General features: G+C 44.7%; 1 protein-coding gene across 1 annotated transcript in view; it reads left to right on the forward strand.

Annotated features, from left to right (window-relative positions):
• Positions 1-21,248, forward strand: part of LOC138262057 (serum paraoxonase/arylesterase 2-like) — a 197,773-nt gene extending 176,525 nt beyond the window's left edge. The window contains exon 9 of the mRNA XM_069211746.1: positions 20,311-21,248. Within this exon, the coding sequence (XP_069067847.1) occupies positions 20,311-20,472 (162 nt within the window). The 3' untranslated portion in view covers positions 20,473-21,248. The remainder of the gene's footprint in view (positions 1-20,310) is intronic.
• Positions 21,249-23,416: the final 2,168 nt, after the last annotated feature.

The raw sequence follows: 23,416 nt of genomic DNA on the forward strand, positions 1-23,416 counted from the left end.
GTTGGCAGTGGTTCATGGCAAAACTGCCTGCTCTTAAAAAAAAATATTTGTTTCCTATTCTCAAAGGGGAATGGGTCCCTTTGCGAATGGGTTATCACCGCCTCGAAGGAGTTGGTAAAATATAAATGTTTGTGACTGTAATTCGGTCGTAAAACATTCATACATCCCATTCAGATTCAGTATTTGGAAGGGACGGCCTAAATATGCCAATTCCAAATACCAAATTGCAAGCACAAACTGCGATTCAGTAACGTTTTACTGAATCGCAATTTGTGTGTTTGAACATATTTAAAAGCATTTTTGTTGTCAGAAACAGGCCGTCCCCGACTGCAGAAATGATTTGGACTTACGGTACTTTATTCGGCCATAGAAGGCCATTGAAGCCAATACAAATGACCTGGGGAAAACAAGCAACAAATAAATACTTATTGAAGGAATTCAAAAATATTGTTAGAAATATTAATAATTAACAGATAATGGCCTTTCAAAGGCATTATCAGAACAGAATGGTAGTGTGGAGTACTGGTAAACATCTTAAAATGTTTTCTACGGAGAGGGTTGCAGTAATAAACAATAATAAAACTAAGCTCTCTTTTGCTCTGCCTGAACTGGAGGGTGTGGCTGCAGTAGCTACTGAATGGTGTTAGCGCGTCTGGCCTTAATAAGTAAACTTACAAGGGGACGCAAATAGGTCGAGGAACCTTTCGACTCGCATTTAAGATGTTACCACCATAACTCCAGTAGATGTAGATCAATAATCAATAACAGCAATAATCCGTGATAATCAATACAATTAGTAATCATTTGGAGTCAGTAATTATCACACACCATGACCTTTCAGTCATGAATAACCACACCTTTTGTAAAAGTTAGAATATTTATTTCCTTATATTAACAATGCTAATGTCACGTAAGATAATCTCAAATCAAATAATACACATACAGAAATATCACTGGCTGTCCAGATCTATAATTTCTGCTAGTACCTGGTTCACATGTCGTTGATTGGCTCCTCTTGTAATGTCCTCATCATCAAATCCATTATTTGGAATACATGAATACTCATTAATATTTTTATGAAAACACCTGCTTTAGCAGTCCCTCCTCTGATGACTAAATGTGTCATAACACTAAACTGCCACTCACAAATTTTGCATCAGCTAAAATTCTGTCATTTCAGTCCCTTCAAATCCTTCTTCCCTTTTCGAATTATCCCTAAACAATTTTTCCCTTTTCTTTTCTTCCCTCCTCTGATTATTCTTTGTCTTTTCCAATTGTATTATTTTACACAATTTACATACTCCCCATATTCCAAATAGGCAAACCACAATCATTAATATCCTCTGTATAATTTTCAATAATATTCCTTTCCCAATGCTGCTGAGCCAGTTTCCCACTGAAGCAAAACCTTTACCAACTTTCTCCCAAACATCTGCTTCTTTTAATTCTTTCAAATCAGCACTTTCATTAGTCAAGTTAGTAAGTAAGCTTCTAATTTATTTACTATTATCAGGCAAAAACGAACAACAATGCCTAGAATTAAGGATCCTACAAACTCCGTCATCCTTTGCTAAAAGAATGTCTAATGCAAGGCGATTTTGAAGAGTCCTAGCTCTTTCAGCAGCTAGTTCAGTATCCATCAGGAGTATGGCTCCTGAAAAATTTGTCAGCATGTTATCCACAATAGTAGACAACTTTTTCATCTTTATCGAATTCAGAACAACTACCACTGAAGGAAATATTGCTCCAAATATATCTCCCACTTATACCAGAAGGAGATTCTCTCCTCTGTCTCATATGATGTAATTCAATCGCTTTTGGAAACTTCTTCAAGACATCCATTTGAAAAATCTTTGGGAAAACTATTCCCAAATAACATGTCCCATACAATCCTCTTGGAAGACGGTAATAGGCATTAGGAACACAGATGTAAAATATCCCCGGAATTGCCTGATCCTGTCCATTCAACATAAATGTCCATTTACTCTGAAACGAAAACACATGTCTGCATTCACTCGTTCCCACAAATAGTGTCAGTGCATGATTTAGGCATATATATATATATACACACAAAGTTTACCTAGGTGTTGCACATCTAGAGCTAATTTCCCTTGTGTTTCAATAGTACTATAAGCATAATCATTCTTGTAAGTCCTCTACTCTAAGCCTTCTTCTAACTTCTTCTTCAGTACCTTTTTCTATCATCTGTGTGATCTAAGAAGCTCTTCAGGTGTAAGCAAGCATGTTAGAATGTTCCTGAGAGCATAAGCTGTACCAAAGGTTAATGTAGGTTCAAAGAAACCTCTAATACTATGTCATTATCCTTAGCTACTCCACTCAAATACCTAATTATAGGGACAAATGAAAACACAGTGTCCTAGTTGGAGTAGAAATACTGGATGTACTCTTGATTATAGAATCTTGTTAGTAACAGACTACAATGTACCCAATACGTTAATGGCAAACTAATAAGCAGCTCCTTCTTTGATTGATGAAGAAATCTGCGTACAAACATAATAATTCTTCGCATCCATTGTCTCAATGTACTCACTCAGCAAGGGATAGAAGACATTGGAAGAAAGTTCTTATTGGGCATTAATACCCTCATGCAAATACTTCTCATCTAACCAAAACTTCTCTATTGCTGTTAGTGCAGTAGTCGTTTCAAAAGCAGAAGTATGGTTGGCTTCACTCTTATGAACAGTCATTCCCACAATCAATACCACAAACAATCTGCCACATACAATCGCCAAACCAATACTTATATATTTACAGCACCTATTTTTCCTACCCTGCTGGCTGATGTTACTCATGACCTGTAAAGAATAAGAGAGCAGAAGAGAAATTTAGAAAAAGTGGCAAAAATCAAAAAACTAAATCTTCTTTCAGCAGTCATTTACAGCTCTCAGTCTTTCTTCCAGGATCCCTTGTCAAAATCGGTAAGCAGCCTGTCAAAATCAGGTTTCAAAAAGTCAAATCAGGTTATCAAAGTCTTTTCCGGTTACTTTCAACAGTCTCTTTCTCAAAATATTCTAAGATTGTTTCAACAGTCCAGCTTCCTTCAGGTGCCAAAATATTGACCTGGAATGTCTCTATCAAAACAAAAAGACAAAATTATTTCTGCCATTCGCTTGTAGTTGTATACGCCCATTCAGGACCTGTGTATCTCTGCCACCCTCCTGGAGGTCTTCTCCTTTATCTCTCACCGGAGTTACTGAACCATCCTCAACGGGCTCAGATCTGGTCTCGGCTTCCCTTTGTTCTCCTTCCGGCCCTGAGACTTGTTTTGTTGTTGTTGGTACTTTCAACAACTTGGCTTCCTCATCATTCAGGCATATCACTTTCTTTGTGTGACTAGCACGGATCCTGTTTGGAACTTCAGCGCACTTTACAGCTGTGTTAGTTGTCAAAACTCCCTGGAAAGGACCCTTCCAATGACGCTCCAAACATGTTTTCCTCAAGTGTTTACGGACCACAACCCAGTCACCTGCCCTCAGATTGTGCCCTGGGTCATGGATCGGTGGCAGTGTGGTAGCTTCTACCTGCTGAGAGAAAGAGCAAACTACATTAGCCAGACCTTTGCAGTGGTCCAACACCATATCATCTGTAATGTTGACAAGTGCATTTTCAGGCACCGCTGGCAACCTTATGGCTCGGTCCATAAGGATCTCACGTGGCGACAATCCTGTCTTCCTGTCGCGTGTGTTTGTCATTGTCATCAGAACTAAAGGCAGTGCATCGGGCCATTTCAGATTCGTGGACGCACACATCTTTGCAACTCTAGACTTCAAGGTACCATTCATTTGTTCCACTAGTCGTGATTCTTCAGGGCGGTAACTACAATGCAACTTCTGCTCAATGTTCAATGCTGCACTCAGTAATTTAATTACTTCATTGTTGAAGTGACTTCCCTTATCTGATTCTAAAGAGATCGGAAACCCAAAACGTGGTATCAATTCCCTAATCAGTTATTTTGCTACTGTGAGACTGTCATTTATTTATCAATCCAGTGACTAAAAACGCACATAATCACCAACACATATCTCAAACCCCCACACACAGGCATCTCAATAAAATCCATTTGCATTCTGCTGAATGGACTTCCTGCTCTTCCAGTGTGGCTTGAATTAACCACTGTCCCTTTCCTCGCGTTAATTTGTTGGCAAATTTTGCTGCAATGGAAAACTGCTTCAGCAGCCTGTCTAAACCTTGGGTTGAGCCAATCGTGCTTGAACAAATGAATCATGGCATCCCTCCCAACATGTGCTTCACCATGATAATGCCTAGCCTTTTGAAACAACAGACTGTCAGGCAAAACTAATTGACCCTCTTCTGAAACCCAAAATTAATCTGGTCGCTGTACACATTTCATTTTGCTCCATGATCGTTTCTCCTCACTGTCAACATTATTCTGTAACATTTTCAATTCCTCCAAGATGTCACCTACTTTCAGTGCAAAACTTGGGCGTTTCATCCTCTTCAGGTAACAGTTCCCACTTATCTTTGAATGATATACAGTTCAGTGCACAAAACCTTCCGACTTAATCCGCATATCCATTTCCCATTGACACTAAGTCCTGCGACTTCAGATGTGCACTGCATTTCACCACTGCAATATTTTCAGGCATTTGAATAGCATGCAACAGATCTTTAATTCTCTCACCATTGGTGAACTAGAAGAGGTCATGAAACCTCTCTGTTACCACAACAGGCCAAAATCATGGACTGTTCCAAATCTATACTGGCTATCCATATAGATTGTAACTTTCATTTGAGTGGAAACATGGCACGCTCTAGTAAGGGCTACCAGTTCCGTTACTTGGGCAGAATACACTCCTCGGAGCCAAGAAGATTCCAGAATGCCAGTAGTTGTGCACACGGCATTGCCTGCTCTCAGTGTCCCTGTATTGTCTCTTAGACAAGAGCAATCAACAAAGATAATTTGGTCATTCTCTTCCAATCGATTGTCGCTAGTGTCAGGTCTTGGTTTTATGCACAAGTCAGTTACTTCAAGACAATCATGCTCAACGTCTTCCAATTTTTTAATTTCAAAATTTTCATTAGGAAGTAAGGTTGCTAGGTTCAGCACTGTACATCTTTTCAATGACCCATTTGGTGATCCTAGGATACTCGTTTCATATCTGGTCAATCTTGCACCAGTCAAATATTGTCTTTTCGTCTTTGTAAGTAGGATCTCAATAGAGTGAGGAATCATTATAGTCAAGGGATATTCCATCGCAATGCCCTCACACTGTGTGGCTTTGTCCAACCGCTGCAAATGCACACAAACAACCTGGTAAGGCTGCTGCCACTGGGTCTAGAGTAGCTGAAAAAATGCTACTGGGCGGTTTATACCTCCATGAACCTGCGTCAAGACAGACCAAGAACATGCATGATGCTCATGAAAAAAACAATGTGAAAGGTTTCGTGTAGTCAGGCATACCCAAAGCAGGAGCCTTGCACAGACTCCCTCTCAATTCAGTGAACGCTTTCATTTCAGCTTGGTCTAACACTATGAGATAAGTGACTTCCATATGAGTCAGCTTCTGCAATGGTCTTGAAATGACTGAAAAATTGGGAATCCATTGACCGCAGTAGCCCACCATCCCTAGAAACATCCTGACATCTTTGTGTGGTCAGGGGATTCATCTGCAATATGGTCGTAACCCTTTCTCTGGATATCTTTCTTGATCCCTTCTAAATCTGATGACCCAAGTATCTCACTTCTTTCTGACAGTATTGCAATTTGAGCGGGACACACTATGACCATTCTTCCCCAAATGGTTCAGCAAAGCAATTGTGGCATGCTTGCACTCGTCCCTTGTTTTGGGCGTAATCAGCAAGTCATCAATGTACTGTGCCAAGGTCCGTTGGAAAGGCAGTTCCAGCGACTCCCAATTCTTTTTCATGATCTGATTGAATATGGAAGGTGACTCTGAAAACCCTTGAGGAATTTGACACCAACAGTAAACTCGGTCCAAAAGATAAATTGGCTGTCCTTATGAAGAGGCATAGAAAAGAAGGCTTGCGACAAATCAATTGCAGTGAAACATTCAGCATCACATCGAATCTGAAACATTATCACAACTGGATTTGGCAGCACAGTACAACATTTGACCACAGTGTCATTTACTTTTCTCAAATCCTGGACAATTCGAACATTCCCAGAGGGCTTTTTCAAACCCATTATTGGTGAATTACATGGGCTGCTCGACACTTCCTTCAAAACCCCTTGTTTTACAAATTCTGCAATTATTTGGGTGACCTTTATAAGAACATCCTGTAGCATGTGGTTCTGGGGAATTTGAGGGAAAACAGTATTCAGCTTTACAGGGACTTTAACTGGCTCAACTCCCTTTATCAGACCTACCTCTTTTCCTATCAGATCCCACACCTTCTCCTTAACCGTTCCCCACAAGTCAGCATGAAGCTCCTTCACTGTGAACACCGGAAAGAAATCAATCAGCAAGTATTCCTCACTTGTGGTTTCACATTCTGTCTCTGGAGCTGGGTCATCTTCATCATGACTATTCGTCTGTATCTTGATTCCATAATTTGAGCAAGTAAACAAGCTTTTTCTTTTTTTTTTTTTTTTTTTACACAGCAAGTCCCTTCCCAGTAGGGATACTGGACTTGAATCAAAGACTACGAATTTATGCAATCCCTGGAAGTTGCCAATTTTAACCTGAACTGGTTCTGTAATCTGGTTAGTCAAATACTGATTCGCTACCCTAAAATCTGAAATGTTTTACCTGAAAGGGGCAAGTTTGGAACCTCAACTGATCTTACTGTAGAAGGTGTAGCTCCCGTGTCAACCAAGAATGAAGCTCTGTGATCCATGACTTTTCCCTTCACATAGGGACCTATCTGATCTACTTCTAAGGAGGTTGCAAGCACACATGGCTCCTGGTCTGAACATTCGCTCATCCAATCATCGTTTATTCCATTCTCACTTTGTAGGGGGAATTGGTGTACTGTGTTATTGCTTTGGTTAAGCTTCTGACCTGTTGAGAAAACATCATTTTCTGCTGTTCCATTGGGGCTTGAGGTATTTGAATTTGCTGTCTAGGTACCATGGGAACCTGCTGCTGCATTGGCTGCAACTGTGTCATTTGTACACGTGGCATTTGCACCTGCTGCGTGGGTTGAAAATTCTGCACTTAATTCATATTATTTTGAATATTTGGATTAGGACCTCTCATTCTCAGTCCTCTCATGTTCTGGAATGAATTGGCATAATTATTTTGCTGAAAAACACCCTCCTACACCAACATCAGACACTCCCATTTCCAATGTCCGACGGCTCCGCAAGCGTGACAAGGCAACAACTTCTTCATCCCCTGCACATCATTCTGAACCACTACAGTACGCAAATCAGGACCACGATTCATATTACCTCCGCGACCCCTACCTCTCACCTGGGGCTGAAACACCATGTTTCCCTGCTGCTTCTGTGGTAGCTGTTGTGGAAAATTCCCTTGCATGCCTGTCTGAGCAGCTTTAATCTACATCACCATCGCCTTTTCTTTCAGGGTTCTCTGCTTCAACTCATTTGCAAAACTACAGTACTTTGCATACTGCAACACCTCATCAATCGCCTTTGCTTGCCAGCAAATCAAATGACTCGTAATCATCTTGCTAATTTCAGATCTAAATCCTTCCACAAATCTGAACACAAAATGAATCATGCCCTTCGCCTCAATGGTCTCTGTACCACTGTAATGCTTGAACGCCTATAACAACCTCTCATAATACGCATGTATTGAATCCTTTGTTTAGCTGTCCTATCAATTCTCTGTCAATCAGTGTCCTTCGGCAAAATTCTCATTTTCAAAAATTCAATCACCTTACAGTAAAATGTAATTTCCTCGGTTGACGGTACACCTGTAATTTTAGCTCTCTCTGGTTCTCTTGTTGGCCAGTCTTTACTCCTCTTTACTCTTCTTACACTCTATCCACAGATGAGCTGGGACCACCATCTCTAATAAGGTGTTTAAATCCTCTCACAGGTACTTTGCAAGTTTTACAAACCGATCTGTCTGTGGGTACCACTCTACTGGCTTCTCCCTCAATTTTGGATAATCATTTGTAAATGATCGAATATCACTTCTGCTCCAAGGGACATGAACAACATTTTTTCCTGGAATCTCTCACATTGGTAAAATCTTCACTGAATCTTGACCTTGCTGCACATTTGCAGTCAGCTCCACAGAATCCCTTTTTCTTTTGTCTCTTTTCTTTACCCAACTGCCTTCCCATTTGTCTAATGCTCCCCAAGTCTGGGCACTTTGAAGTAATTCCCTAAGGTGTGCCTTCATTCTGGCAGATCTCATGTGTTCAAAATCTTCAGTCTCAAAATCCAATCTGTAACTCCTTTCCAAATGCTTTGTTTTCTCTATTTCTATGCTGTACTTCTCTGCCCGGTCTGTTAGCTTCTGATGCACATTGCTCACTTCCCTTGTAATTTTCGGGCACAAATATCTCAATTCAGCTTCTGTGTAGGATTCTAACCTATTCATACCCGTTGTTCCCTCAATAAGCTCAACCGCTTCCATGCTTAGCCTAGCGTAACTCAAATAAGCCTCTCCTTTCGGAGCACTCTGTGGGGTGTTCAGCTTGTCGAACCATTCAGTCAAATTCTGATTAGTCAAACCTAGCAATGAGATGTTGCTGGCTTGGACCGGTGTTAGCTGCTGTGCAACTGTATTTGTGGTATGCAGTGTCAACAATTTCAAGCTCCGACTAATGTTTGACCTTATCAAAGTATCTGGAAGTACTCTGAATGGACTAAGGTCCAGCAATGATCTCGATCCGTCAAAGGTCTGTCCCACAGGAGAAACTACTCCAGTGTTTTCGTTGTCCTCCCCCCATTACATTCTGATATTGCATACATTTGTTTTCAGCAAATAAAAGACATCAAAAGTTTCTCCATTTAGTGAACTTCATTAGTGGGGAATCCTTTTCTAACACCAGATTAGCATCTTCATGTTGTGCTTCATGCAAAACAATTAGTAAACACAAATTTGGAAAACATCTGACTATGGCTGTATCAAAATAGTGCGGTTGGTACCTAGAAAGAAAAAGCAAATAGTCTTAAGAAATACATTGGTAGTAATGTACCTCTCCTCAAATCGATCAGCAAGCTAAAATAGTGTTCGTCATCAGGACCTCAGTTCAGTCAGCAAGGCATCAGAATTCAGCATCAAAGTTCAGAAAACGCAAAGTCTTTAAGCTGTAAAGTTAAGCACGTCTCTTGTCAAGACGTTCAAGAAAGTAACTGCAGTGGCAAAAGCGCAATGGTAACTTCTTCTCAGTGTAGTCCGACTAAGTTAGATTTCCTAAAACTACTTCCCAAGATTGCATGTTCATACTTTGTCCAGTAAAACTAAAACATCAAATCTATAATTTCTGCTAGTCCCGCTTCACATGTCGCTTATTGGCTCCTCTTATGTCCTCCTCATTCGGCTCGTCAGGTAACAATATTGTTGCAGCTTATACTCCAGTCAGTGTCTCCATTGTTCTTCTCCTGAGAAAGTCAGTCTTACACACATTACACTCGTATTGTTACATTTAGCTAGAACAGCATCTTCTAGCAATTGGTTCTCATGAGAAAAGACTTTTAGCTACGAGCACATTTGGTCAGCACAGTGGAAAATCACAACTTAATTCTCTAAGCAAATGTTTTATTAATCTGTTTAGAAATACAGCTTGGCATGAGGCCAAGATCTCCGCTAAGTTAAGGCCTACAATTAATAAAGCTAATACATAATGCATAACCCTTAATATGATGTACTACTACATTAATCAAACATAGGTTCCATGTTTCATATTAACCCCTCGGGTGCCCGGGACATAATGGTTACGTCCTCTTTTGCACCACTCGGGTGCCAAGGACGTAAACGTTGCGTCCTGGTATGGGTCCTTGGGGGAAGCGCTAGCGCTCCCCCGAGGGCCTCGCACCCCCCTCCCATGGGCAGGGATGGAAAGGGAATCACTTCTCCTTTCACCCCCAGAGCCCCCTGTGGCGTCTGATGAGGTCAGCACGCGATTGCGCTGACCTCATCAGAGGCTGCCCTGAGCTTCCAGTGTGGAGGAGAAATGCAAAAGCATTTCTCCACTGATCACGTGGAGGGGGCGAGAGAGGCATTAAAGGCAGCAGAAATGCATACTAGAAAGCAGGTATTTTTATTTTTTGTATTTACACATAAGGGGAGCGGCCCCTTGGGCAATGGCTGCTCCCTGGGGGACAATTTATTTTAAGGCCATTTCAGAAACCGCTAGACACAAGGGATTTTTTTTTTGTTGCTTTATTTTTTATATCTGGGGAGTGACCCCTTAGGCAAGGGTCACTCCCCTGGGGGCAAAATTAGCTTTAGGTCATTTCTTCCCCCCTTGGGGGCAGATCGGCCTATTTATTTATTTTTTGACCGATCTGAAAGCACTAGGCACCAGAGATTATTTTTTTTGCGCTAATTTCACGCAAGGCGAATGACCCCTTAGGCAAGGGTCGCTCACCTAGGAGGCAAATTTTAATTTAGGCCATTTCTGCCCCCCCCCCCCCTTGGGGGCAGATCAGCCTATTCTTATTAGGTCGATCTGCCCCCAGGGGAAGCAGAAACCACTTAAGCACCAGGGATTGGTGTTTGTGTATGTGTGTGTTTTGTTTGGGAGGGGGCAGCCCCTTGGGCACTAGTCGCTCCCCATGAGGGCACATTACTGTTGGCCATATCTGCCCCCTTTGGGGGCAGATGGGCCTATTTTTTAGAAGGCCCATCTGCCCCCAAAGGGGGCAGTAATCCCACCACAAAACCCCCACCTCAAATAAATAGGGCCAAAGTTGTTTTGCCCACCGGTGGGCAGATGGGGCAATTACCCTGGATCCACTCCTGGGGCTGGAGAGGGACAGAAAGCCTACTAAATGCCAGGGAATTAAAAATAAAAGGGTGGGGTGGTTGCTGCCAACTAGTATGGGCATGGTTATGCCCCCACCCTAACTGAATGGGGTAACAGTCTTTCAGCTTTTCCCCACACACTAAAACATCTTGTCCCACGGCAAGCAAGACGTTTGACTATTTTGGGTTTTGGTTTTACATTTGGGCCATGAGAGGTTGCCTAACTCTCAAAATCATCCCACGTTGAATGGTGAGGGCTGTGCTTTTTGGACTTTGGGACGCTGCCATCAAGAAAAATCCACAAAACCTAGACACATCTGAAAACTAAATATCTGGGTGTGTCCAGGGTGGTGTGCTTCACATGCACCCCGCACATATTTTCTTACCCACAATGCCATGCAAACCTCCGACTTTGCTGGAAATCACACATTTTTCCTACAGTTTTGTGATGGAACCTTCTGGAATCTGCAGGAACCCACAAAATTCCTACCACCCAGCATTGTCACATCTATACTGATAAAAAATCTACCCCACTTGTCAGCCTTTTTTTTTTTTTTTTTTTTTCAAACTGCCCATTTGAACCCGCTTTGGTTCCCCCTCATTTTTGACATGTTTTTGGCTCTTCCCTGTCACAGGCACTTGGCCCACCTACACAAGTGGGGTATCATTTTTATCAGGAGACTGAAGGGAACTTTGAGTGGTAGGAAATGTGTGCTGGTGCGGTGATCCCACACAGAAATGTGGGAAAAATGTAATTTTTTTGCTGAAATTGAGGTTTGCTGAGGATTCCGGGTAAGAAAACACTAAGGGGTCCATGCAAGTCACACTTTCCTGGATTCCCTCGGGTGTCTAGCTTTCAGAAATGTTTGTGTTTTTGGTAGGTTTCCCTAGATGGCTGCTGAGCCCAGGACCAAAAACGCAGGTGCACCCGCGCAAAAACAGATAGTTTTGTATTTGATCACTGTGATGTGTCCAGATAGTGTTTTGGAGCATTTCCTGTCGCGGGCACTTGGCCTACCCAGAGAAGTGAGATACCATCTTTATCTGGAGACTTGGGGGAACACTTGGTGGAAGGAAATTTGTGGCTCCTCTCAGATTCCAGAACTTTCTGTCACCAAAATGTGAGGAAAAAGTTTTTTTTTTTTTTTTTTTTGGCCAAATGTTGAGGTTTGCAAAAGATTTTAGGTAACAGAACCTGGTGAGAGCCCCACAAGTCACCCCATCTTGCATTCCCCTAGGTGTCTAGTTTACAAAAATGCACAAGTTTGGTAGGTTTCCCTAGCTGCCTACTGAGCTAGAGGCCAAAATCCACAGCTAGGCACTTTGCAAAAAACAGCTCTGTTTTCTTTGGGAAAATGTGATGTGTCCATGTTGTGTTTTGTGGTGTTTCCTGTTGCGGGCACTAGGCCTTCCCACACAAGTGAGGTACCATTTTTATCAGGAGATTTGCGGGAATGCTGGTTGATAGTAAATTTGTGGCTCCTCTCAGATTCCAGAACTTTCTGTCACCGAAATGTGTGGAGAAGGTGCTTTTTTGGGCCAACTTTTGAGGTTTCCAAAGGATTCTGGGTAACAGAACCTGGTGAGAGCCCCACAAGTCACCCCATCCTGGATTCCCCTAGGTGTCTAGTTTAAAAAAATGCATGTTTGGTAGGTTTCCCTAGGTGCCGCCTGAGCTAGAGGCCAAAATCCACAGCTAGGCACTTTGTAAAAAGCATGTCAGATTTCAATGTAAAAATTTGATGTGTCCATGTTGCATTTCCTGTCGCAGGCACTAGGCCTACCTACACAAGTGAGGTACCATTTTTATCTGGAGACTTAGGGGGGGAAACAGAATAGAAGAACAAGTGTTATTGCCCCTTGCTTTCTCTACATTTTTCCTTCCAAATGCAAGACAGTGTGTAAAAAAGAAGTCTATCTGAGAAATGCCCTGTAATTCACATGCTAGTATGGGGACCCCGGAATTCAGAGATGTGCAAATAGCCACTGCTTCTCAACACCTTATCTTGTGCCAATTTTGGAAATACAAAGGTTTTCTTGATACCTATTTTTCACTCTTTATATTTCAGCAAATGAATTGCTGTATTCCCGATATAGAATGAAAACCCATTGCAAGGTGCAGCTCAATTATTTGCTCTGGGTACCTAGGGTTCTTGATGAACCTATCACCGCAACCGGAAGAGTCCAGTAGACGTAACGGTATATTGTTTTTAAAAATCTGACATTGCAGGAAAATGTTAGAGTAAAACGTGGAGAAAAATTGCTGTTTTTTTACCTCAATTTCAATATTGTTTTATTTCAGATGTTATTTTCTGTAAGAAAACCTTATAGGATCTACACAAATGACCCCTCCATGAATTCAGAATTTTGTATACTTTTCAGAAATGTTTGGCTTTCCGGGATCCAGCATTGGTTTCAGACCCATTTCTGTCACTAACTGGAAGGAGGCTAAAAGCACAAAAAATCGTAAAAATGGGGTATGTCCCAGTAAAATGCCAAAATAGTTTTGAAAAATGTGGTTTTCTGATTCAAATCTGCCTGTTCCTGAAAGCTGGGAAGATGATGATTTTAGCACTGGAAAGCCTTTGTTGATGCAATTTTCAGGGAAAAAACCACTAGCCTTCTTCGGCAGCCCTTTTTCCCATTTTCTTTGGAAAAAACAAAATTTTCACAGTATTTTGGCTAATTTCTTGGTCTCCTTCAGGGGAACCCCAAAACTCTGGGTACCTCTAGAAGCCCTAGGATGTTGGGGGGGGGAAGGACACAAATTTGGCGTGGGTAGCTGTTGGACCTGGCTTTTTGACAGGGTCATCCCCAAACTTTTTGCCTCCTTCCTCCTATTTTTTCTGACCTGTTGTTGTTGGCTTTTGAACTCTGGCGCCCAGCGCCATGACCCCTGGTCCCCAGCGCTCCCAAGCCCCGATGATCCGCTATGACCCCACCACCCTCCATGCCCTCAACCCAGGACGCTCCAACACCTGCTTCCAAGCTCACCCCAAACGCACCCATGGACCCTTCGCCTGCAACTCCTGCAAACACATCTTCCACCACGCAACAACTACGACCACAAGCCCACGTGCCATCAACCACCTCAAGTGCATCCTAGTCCACGCTCGCTCCGTTCACAAACACGCCGTTGAACTCTGGGACCTCCTAGACTCCACAGCACCGGACGTCGCCTTCATCACGGAGACCTGGATGAACGCCTCCTCTGCTCCAGACATCGCCACCGCCATCCCCGAAGGCTACAAGATCTCCAGGAAAGACCGCACCAACCAAGTAGGAGGAGGCATCGCCATCGTCTTCAAAGACTCCATCAGCGTCACCACCTCCACTGAAGACTCCCCTCTTGCCGCTGAACACCTGCATTTTCAGATTCGCACCGACCCGAGGACCACCCTCAGAGGATCCCTCGTCTACCGTCCTCCCGGACCTCGCGCCCCTTTCAGCGACACCATCGCCGACTTCATCTCCCCGCACGCCCTCGCCTCACCGGACTACATCCTCCTAGGCGACCTCAACTTCCATCTGGAACAAAACAACGACCCCAACACCACCACCCTGCTCGACAACCTCGCCAACCTCGGCCATAAACATCTGGTGAACACTGCCACCCACATCGCCGGACACACACTCGACCCTATCTTCTCCGCCAGCAAACACGTCTTCTTCAGCCATGGCCTCCGCCCTTCATTGGACCAACCACAGCTGCGTCCACTTCACATTCCGACGCGAGACCCGCCACCTCCGCACTCAACCCATCCCTCGCCGACAGTGGAACAAGATCCCTGAAGAGCAACTCTTCGCCGCACTCGCCGCCAACCAACCCACCCTCACCACCGACCCCAACGTCGCAGCCCTCAACCTCACAAACTGGATCTCCAACTGCGCAGACAACCTTGCTCCCCTCAAACGCTCGCAGCGACAGAACAACACCAAGAAACCCCTCTGGTTCTCTGACACCCTCAAACAATCAAAGAAAACTTGTCGCGCACTTGAGAAAGCCTGGCGCAAGGACCGCACCGCTGACAACATGGCCGCCCTCAAGAACGCTACCCGCAAACACCACCACCTGATCCGCACTGCCAAAAGGAATTTTTTCACCGACAGACTGGACAAAAACAGCCACAACAGCAGAGAACTCTTCAGCATCGTCAAGGAGTTCTCCAACCCCAGCGCCAACGCCGTCACGCCCTCACAGGATCTATGCGAATCCCTCGCCACTTTCTTCCATCGCAAGATCAGCGACCTCCACGACAGCTTCGGACACCAGACCCAACCTAACACCACCGAACCCACATCCCCGACCATCACCCTGAACAACTGGACCCACATCAGCACGGAAGAAACCAAATCCATCATGAACTCTATCCACTCCGGCGCCCCTTCGGACCCCTGCCCGCACTTCATCTTTAACAAAGCCGACAACATCATCGCCCCGCACCTCCAGACCGTCATCAACTCTTCTTTTTCTTCTGCTACCTTCCCCGAATGCTGGAAACACGCCGAAGTCAACGCCCTACTAAAGAAACCTACGGCTGACCCGAGCGACCTGAAAAACTTCCGCCCCATCTCCCTTCTGCCTTTCCCAGCCAAAGTAATAGAGAAGACAGTCAACAAACAGCTGACCACCTTCCTGGAACACAACAACCTGCTCGACCCCTCACAGACCGGATTCCGAACCAACCACAGCACTGAAACTGCCCTCATCTCAGTCACAGACGACATCAGAACCCTGATGGACAACGGTGAAACAGTCGCCCTCATTCTTCTCGACCTCTCGGCTGCCTTTGACACCGTCTGTCACCGCACCCTAATCACCCGCCTCCCCTCCACCGGGATCCAAGACCAGGCCCTGGACTGGATCGCCTCCTTCCTCGTAAACCGCTCCCAAAGAGTCTACCTCCCTCCGTTTCGCTCAGAACCCACTGAGATCATCTGCGGCGTACCTCAAGGCTCATCACTCAGCCCGACACTCTTCAATGTCTACATGAGCCCCCTCGCTAACATCGTACGCAAGCACGACATCATCATCACCTCCTACGCCGACGACACCCAACTTATACTCTCCCTCACCAAGGACCCCGCCAGCGCCAAGACCAACCTACAAGAGGGTATGAAGGACGTCGCAGATTGGATGAGGCTCAGCCGCCTAAAGCTGAACTCTGAAAAAACTGAAGTCCTCATCCTCGGCAACACCCCGTCCGCCTGGGACGACTCCTGGTGGCCCACGGCCCTCGGCACCGCACCGACCCCCGCAGACCACGCCCGCAACCTCGGCTTCATCTTGGACCCCCTTCTCACCATGACCAAGCAAGTCAACGCCGTGTCCTCCGCCTGCTTCCTCACCCTCCGCATGCTCCGCAAGATCTTCCGCTGGATCCCCGCCGACACCAGAAAAACCGTGACCCACGCCCTCGTCACGAGCCGCCTGGACTACGGCAACACCCTCTACGCTGGGACCACCGCCAAACTCCAAAATCGCCTGCAACGCATTCAAAACGCCTCAGCCCGCCTCATCCTCGACGTACCCCGCAACAGCCACATCTCCGCACACCTGAGACACCTGCATTGGCTCCCAGTCAGCAAAAGGATCACCTTCCGACTTCTCACCCACGCACACAAAGCCCTCCACGACAAGGGACCGGAATACCTCAACAGACGGCTCAACTTCTACGTCCCCACCCGCCCCCTCCGCTCCTCTGGCCCCGCACTCGCCGCCGTCCCTCGCATCCGACGCTCCACGGCGGGTGGAAGATCTTTCTCCTTCCTGGCGGCCAAGACCTGGAACTCCCTCCCCACCAGCCTCAGGACCACCCAGGACCACTCCGCTTTCCGGAGACTCCTAAAGACCTGGCTGTTCGAGCAGCGATAACCACCCCCTTTGTCCCTAGCGCCTTGAGACCCGCACGGGTGAGTAGCGCGCTTTATAAATGCTAATGATTTGATTTGATTTGATTTGATTTGGGCACTTTACCACTGCTAACCAGTGCTGAAGTGCATATGCTCTCTGTGTAAATTGTATTGTTGATTGGTTTATCCATGATTGGCTATTTAATTTACTTGTAAGACCCTAGTAGAGTGCACTACATGTGCCTAGGGCCTGTAGATTAAATGCTACTAGTGGGCCTGCAGCACTGGTTGTGCCACCCACTTCAGTAGCCCCTTAACCTTGTCTCAGGCCTGCCATTGCAAGGCCTGTGTGTGCAGTTTCACTGCCACTTCAACTTGGCATTTAAATGTACTTGCCAAGCCTAAAACTCCCCTTTTTCTACATATAAGTCACCCCTAATGTGTGCTCTAGGTAACCCCTAGAGCAGGGTGCTGTGTGGGTAAAAGGCAGGACATGTACCTGTGTAGTTTATATGTCCTGGTAGTGTAAAACTCCTAAATTCGTTTTTACACTACTGTGAGGCCTGCTCCCTTCATAGGCTAACATTGGGGCTGCCCTCATACATTGTTGAAGTGGCAGCTGCTGATCTGAAAGGAGCAGGAAGGTCCTATTTAGTATGGCCAGAATGGTAATACAAAATCCTGCTGACTGGTGAAGTCGGATTTAATATTACTATTCTAGAAATGCCACTTTTAGAAAGTGAGCATTTCTTTGCACTTAAATCTTTCTGTGCCTTACAATCCACGTCTGGCTAGGTTTAGTTGACAGCTCCTTGTGAATTCACTCAGACACACCCCAAACCCAGGGGACTCGGCCTCATTTGCATAAATCTGCATTTTGAATGGGTCTTCCTGGGCTGGGAGGGTGGAGGGCCTGCCCTCACACAAAGGACTGCCACACCCCAGGATTGAACTGAAAGGGGACCTGGTGCATTTCTTAGCCACTCTTTGAAGTCACCCCCCACTTCAAAGGCACAATTTAGTATAAAACGGGGCCTCTGCCCTACCTCATCAGACACTTGCTGGAGAAGAAACCTGAACCAGAAACTATATCCTGCCAAGAAGAACTGCCTGGCTGCTCAAAGGACTCACCTGTCTGCTTTCTACAAAGGACTGCTGCCTTGCTGTTGGCCTGCTACCTTGCTGAACTCTTGTCTGGCTGTAAAAGTGCTCTCCAAGGGCTTGGATAGAACTTGCCTCCTGTTCCCTGAAGTCTCAGGACCTAAAAGACTTCTCTTTTTCATTTGGACTCTTTGTGCGGCAAAACTTTTGACGCACAGCTTGCTCTGCGGCGAGAAAATCGCCGCACGCCGACGCTGCTCGACGCGACGTCTACGGGGCGACCGGAACTTCGACGCACGGCTTCGCATGGACAGCGCCGCCCAACTGCCAGAGGGGAAATCGTCTCGACGCCTGCAGTGAGAAAGAAAATTCCACGCACAGCCTCCCGGAACGACGCGCAGCCAGAAAACAAGCCAAAGAATCCACGCACAGACACTAAAACATCTGGTAATCCCGCGACCCATAGAAGGAGACGGTCCGCGTGCCGGAAAACAACGCACGTCTTTCCAGAGTGAAAAATGGCGCAAGTCTGTGTGTGAAGGGGTGCAACCGACGCACACAATTTTTCCTCCCATAGAACAACGCACGTCTCCCCGCGTGAAAAATAACGACGCAAATCCGTGTGTGAAGGAGCGTAACCGACGTACACACCATTTTTCCACGCATCTCCTCTTCTGTGGCCCTCTGCAGAGATTTTCCACTCCAAACCAGGTACTTTGTGCTTGAAAGAGACTTTGTTTACTTTCTAAAGACTAAAGACTCTTTATATCACTTTTCAGTGATATTTCTACAAATTCTTATTGCATCTTTTATTGTGTTGATCTACAAATATCCAGATAAATATTCTATATTTTTCTAAACACTGTGTGGTGTATTTTTGTGGTGCTATATGGTGTTATTGTATGATTTATTGCTCAAATACTTTACACATTGCCTTCTAAGTTAAGCCTGACTGCTCGTGCCAAGCTACCAGAGGGTGGGCACAGGATAATTTGGATTGTGTGTGACTTACCCTGACTAGAGTGAGGGTTCTTGCTTGTACAGAGGGTAACCTGACTGCCAACCAAAAACCCCATTTCTAACAGTAGCTTAAGTGGACAAAAAGTTATGAGTCCTAAGCGCGAACTGCCCCAAATAGACAAAAAAAGGCCTGCCACCTGAGGGGGGAAAAGGCCTGGCAGTGAAGGGGTTAATAAGTCATTAATAAGTATACTTCATGAACATTGGCGGACACTCACATGGACACATTGTTAAATGCGTGCATTATTTTTCTCTATATTACATTTTCTACGCAAATCCATTACTCAGAATACAAGAATACTCATTAATATTTTTATTAAAACACCTGCTTTAGCAATGGAATCCCTCAATGTTGATGTAATTTACGGCCTATACTAATGGGGCTGATGTAACTACACTGTCAGACAGGGGATGATAACTTGCTGCTAAGACCGGCCACATTCCATGAGATAATATGGATGAGTTTGGCTGTATGAAAACAACAGTTACAATCGGGGGGGATAAGACGAGTGACATTGTGTGGACCCATGAGGGGTGTATGTGTTTTGTACTGGTTATTTGGGTCTGAAAGAAAGATAATGGGGCACCTAGGAGAGTCCCCTTTATTAACTACACTTTTAAAAGTATCAGCATATACTTCCTATTCCATAGTTCACTCTCATGCTAACCCTAAACTCCACTTCTGTAACATTCAACTCTAAACAGTGTTAAATTGTGCCTCGTGTCTGGTCTTTCTACACTGTCTAGTGTTAAATTTACAAGCCACTATAAAAGGACTCGAAACTTCTTCATTCCTCTTACAGATGGATTGTGCAAAATATGTCCAGAAGTAATCCATGCTGGGTAACCCAGCCTTATGCCAGATATTGCGGATGACGTGTGAATATTTATGTGCTCCATTTAGATTTTGCTATAGGTACACCGATGGGATATTCCGGAAACTAGCAGTCCAAGTTGGACAACCATGCCCTAAACAATCATGTATAACACAACGTTGACATTTGGCTCAACGGCACCGTACATTATGTAGCTTATTCTATTCAAAGCTTTTACAGTTAATAATGGAAGCTTATGATACTCTCAGTCAAAAATGTCCATTTTACATGCTTACTCACATTTGGCCATTTCTAATTCCATAATTGGCTAAGTGCTTTATTTTATTGAAGGTGAGGCATGAAAGGGATTTGGGAAATTAGGAGATAGAGACCCATTGGATTTGGCTTCACAATTTTCCTGCCAAAACATGATATATAATCTGCTACAGGTTGGAAAAAGTATACACAATTTTGGAACTGTATAGTGCCTAATGCATCATGATTAGTTGAGTTATTAAAAATATGTAGGTATTTTAGCTGCAATAAACGTCTTATAGTTCAAAAGGAAATATAAGTAATTATTACATGACTCAACAAGTTGCTGACTTTCATATTTGGTTATTTTTTAGGTTATTCGTGTGCAGAACATTCTTTCTGAAAATCCGCTTCTAACCCGGGTGTATATCAACAATGGTTCTGTACTGCAAGCATCTTCAGTGGCCTGTGTCCATTATGGTAGGTTTCTTGTGGGCACAGTGTTTCACAAAGCTGTTTATTGTGATCTGGACTAGATCACAACTGTAACGTACAGTAGACCTCTACTGTGAATGGAATGATACGTTTGGTGTCACCTGGATTAGGCCTTAACTGTGATTTGGACTCTGCTGTGAACTGTGTTGGATCTTTGAGGTGAACAGTAGCAGATTCCTGCTGTGACTTGAACGAGACAACTGAAGTGAAGTCGACCATACTACTGAGGTGAATTGGACCAAGACCACTCCTGGGAATCGGGCATACTGCTGATGTGAATTGAGCCAACCACATGTCAACCACAATTACGACTTAAGTTTATAGTGCACTGCTTTTTCAGAAATGCTTGCTTAGTAAAATATATATATATATATATATATATATATTTTCTTAACTTCATGTTGCAGCTTTTACGAAGGTACTTTGTGCGAGAAGAAACACATCTGTTGAACTCATTTGATTGTAACCCATTATTGATGAAATAGAAATTGAGATTTTGGTGTGATTTTGAAATGTTTCAAGACTTTTTGAATCCCTTCTTAGTAGGGGTGTATCTTTTAAATACAGCGATTGTGTTTTAAGTGAAAATTGCTTTATCAATGAAACTGACACACGTAAAAAGTGAATTATTTCTTCTAACTTACTTCTGTATGCATTGTAGTGCACTGTCATTTAATGAAAATATGTACCTCCATGGCCTGGGCTGCGAAATGAGATGCTGCTGGAGAAGTGTGGATTTTATGTCCTGTATAGAAGCAAATGGTGGCGTTTCTGTTGTAAAAAATCGATTAAAAAGTGGCTTTAAGTGTGAGCTGTATTTTTGCTGCTGGCGGTCTATTTTTAGGGTAGGAAAGGGAATTAATGTTACCTGACTCTTCAGCAGGCTTTTGCCCCGACCTTTGATGAGAGTGTTCTTGGAATTGGACGGTGGGGCATCATTTGGTTGGTCATTGACTCGTTATCATGTAGGCCTCTGCCTTGGTGGTCAAGCAAAGAGACAAGAAGGTTTAGGGTGACTGCTGGACCGACCCATATGTAACCCTGGAAAGACCCCTGTCCCAAGCCTCTGCCCGTGTACCCGGAGATAAATGCTTATATGTCCGGTAGACCACACTTGTCCTCGCCACATGCACTTTGTAACACAAACCCTTCTCAAGCAACTCTATTCCTCGAACCTGTAGCCCACCCCCACACGTGCTTATCTCCCCTGGGCCTCACCATGTGCCACACCATCACACTGGTCAGCCCCTTACATTCTTACTTCCCCAGCTCCTCCTTAATGTATATTCATTAGCATCATAGTGAGCGGTGTTTGTGCCCACCGTTGTACCTGCATTCACCTTCTCCCTATCTCCTCGGTCACAGAAGGAGTGAAAAAAGAAACAGTCAGACAACAGTATCCCTGAGACAGCAATTCAGAAAAGAGCAACTACTACCATGCAACAGATAGCCCTAACACCTTGGCGGGCACCTCCAGGGATGTATGACGGGTATGCATAGGCATCCCCTTTCCGATCGGTAAGAGTAGGACCACTTTTAGATTAGCGCCCATAGAATACAATGCGTCTTCTGTTTTCTGCATAAGACGTTTAGTTTCAGTGATCAATAGGAAACATCTATTAGCATTGCCACCGACAATTAACACGTGGCGTGTAGATACTGGTACTCAGACAGGGCAACTTACTGTGAAATGGACGCACTCGTGTAGGAATGGTCCCTGACACTGGGGTGGGAGAGATTGGAATGCTGCTACTGGGAGTGATGCGGAATCGCAGATGCTGGCATTATGACAGAGCAAGGCTGGGAGTAGGGCAGAGGCACTCTGACACTAGGGTGGAGGCATTCTGTCACTGGAACAAGAGCACACTGATAAATCTACTAGAACGCCCGGACTGTGGAACAGACACACATTAAAACCTGGGCACCTACTCATTAGCACTGGCAGGAGAGTGGACCTGGGATGAAGGGACAGTGACGCCGGTAAAGAAAACATTACATTTGGACAGGGGAAGCTATGTTTTTCAGTGTAACGGAGCACGTGTCTCGGGTGGCAAGGCTTGATAGGCGTGAGAGAACAATGCCACTGGCGACCCTTATCCATGCCCATTGATAGAAATGGCTACCCACTCTTCCCAAGGAAACAGCAGTGTGGCATACACCCGTTGCACCAGGGGGACAAGGCACTCCTGTACATCCACAGAGAGGGAGACCATGTGAGATCAGTTGGACAACCTTGTCAACTGTCTCCTTTTATAACAGCACCAGCAGTTTTTGACCTTGATGCCTGATGCAATCAGTTCGTGAGGTAACTGTATACTGTGGCAGAGAAAACACATTTCCAGGGGCACGGAGTACACTGACGTTTCTGGTTAATGACAGGGTGATGCAAACACAAGAACATGACAAGCATATCTAACTTTAGGAAACACAAATGTGCATCTCTATAATGGTCACGGCTAAGCATTTGCACCTAGGAAGGGGTGCCTGATGCTAGGACACCGACACATAGACTAGGCGAGGGAATCCCCTGACGCTTGGATAGGGCTCCATCTACATAGGGACAGGAGAGACTTGGACTACGGAATAGGGTGACGCCTACTCCTGGTCAGTTAATGCTCTGACAAGAGTCAAGGGTGCTCCGTTCCTAGGAGGGGGTCTGCACAGCATCGAAGATCTAATCACGTGCATTGGGAAGAGAAGACACGTAGGCTGGGGAATGACAAATATGCACGAGCAACTTTAAGATCCAATAGGATTCTGAAATTAATTCTGACATGACTGTAATGTGTGCAGTGAGAAACCTTCACTTGGACGTCTACACTGGAACAGCAATACACTCACAGTAGCAAAGGGGCCCATAAAAGCAGGTACGAAAGCCAGGTGCTGTTGGTCAAGGTTTATACTGACACTGACAGTCGGGCAGGACTCAGGAGAACAGGAAGACGCATAAACTGAGACAAAGACCGGTTTCCCTAGTCTGGGATT

This window comes from Pleurodeles waltl, chromosome 10 (genome assembly GCF_031143425.1).
Source record: "Pleurodeles waltl isolate 20211129_DDA chromosome 10, aPleWal1.hap1.20221129, whole genome shotgun sequence".
NCBI lineage: Eukaryota > Metazoa > Chordata > Amphibia > Caudata > Salamandridae > Pleurodeles > Pleurodeles waltl.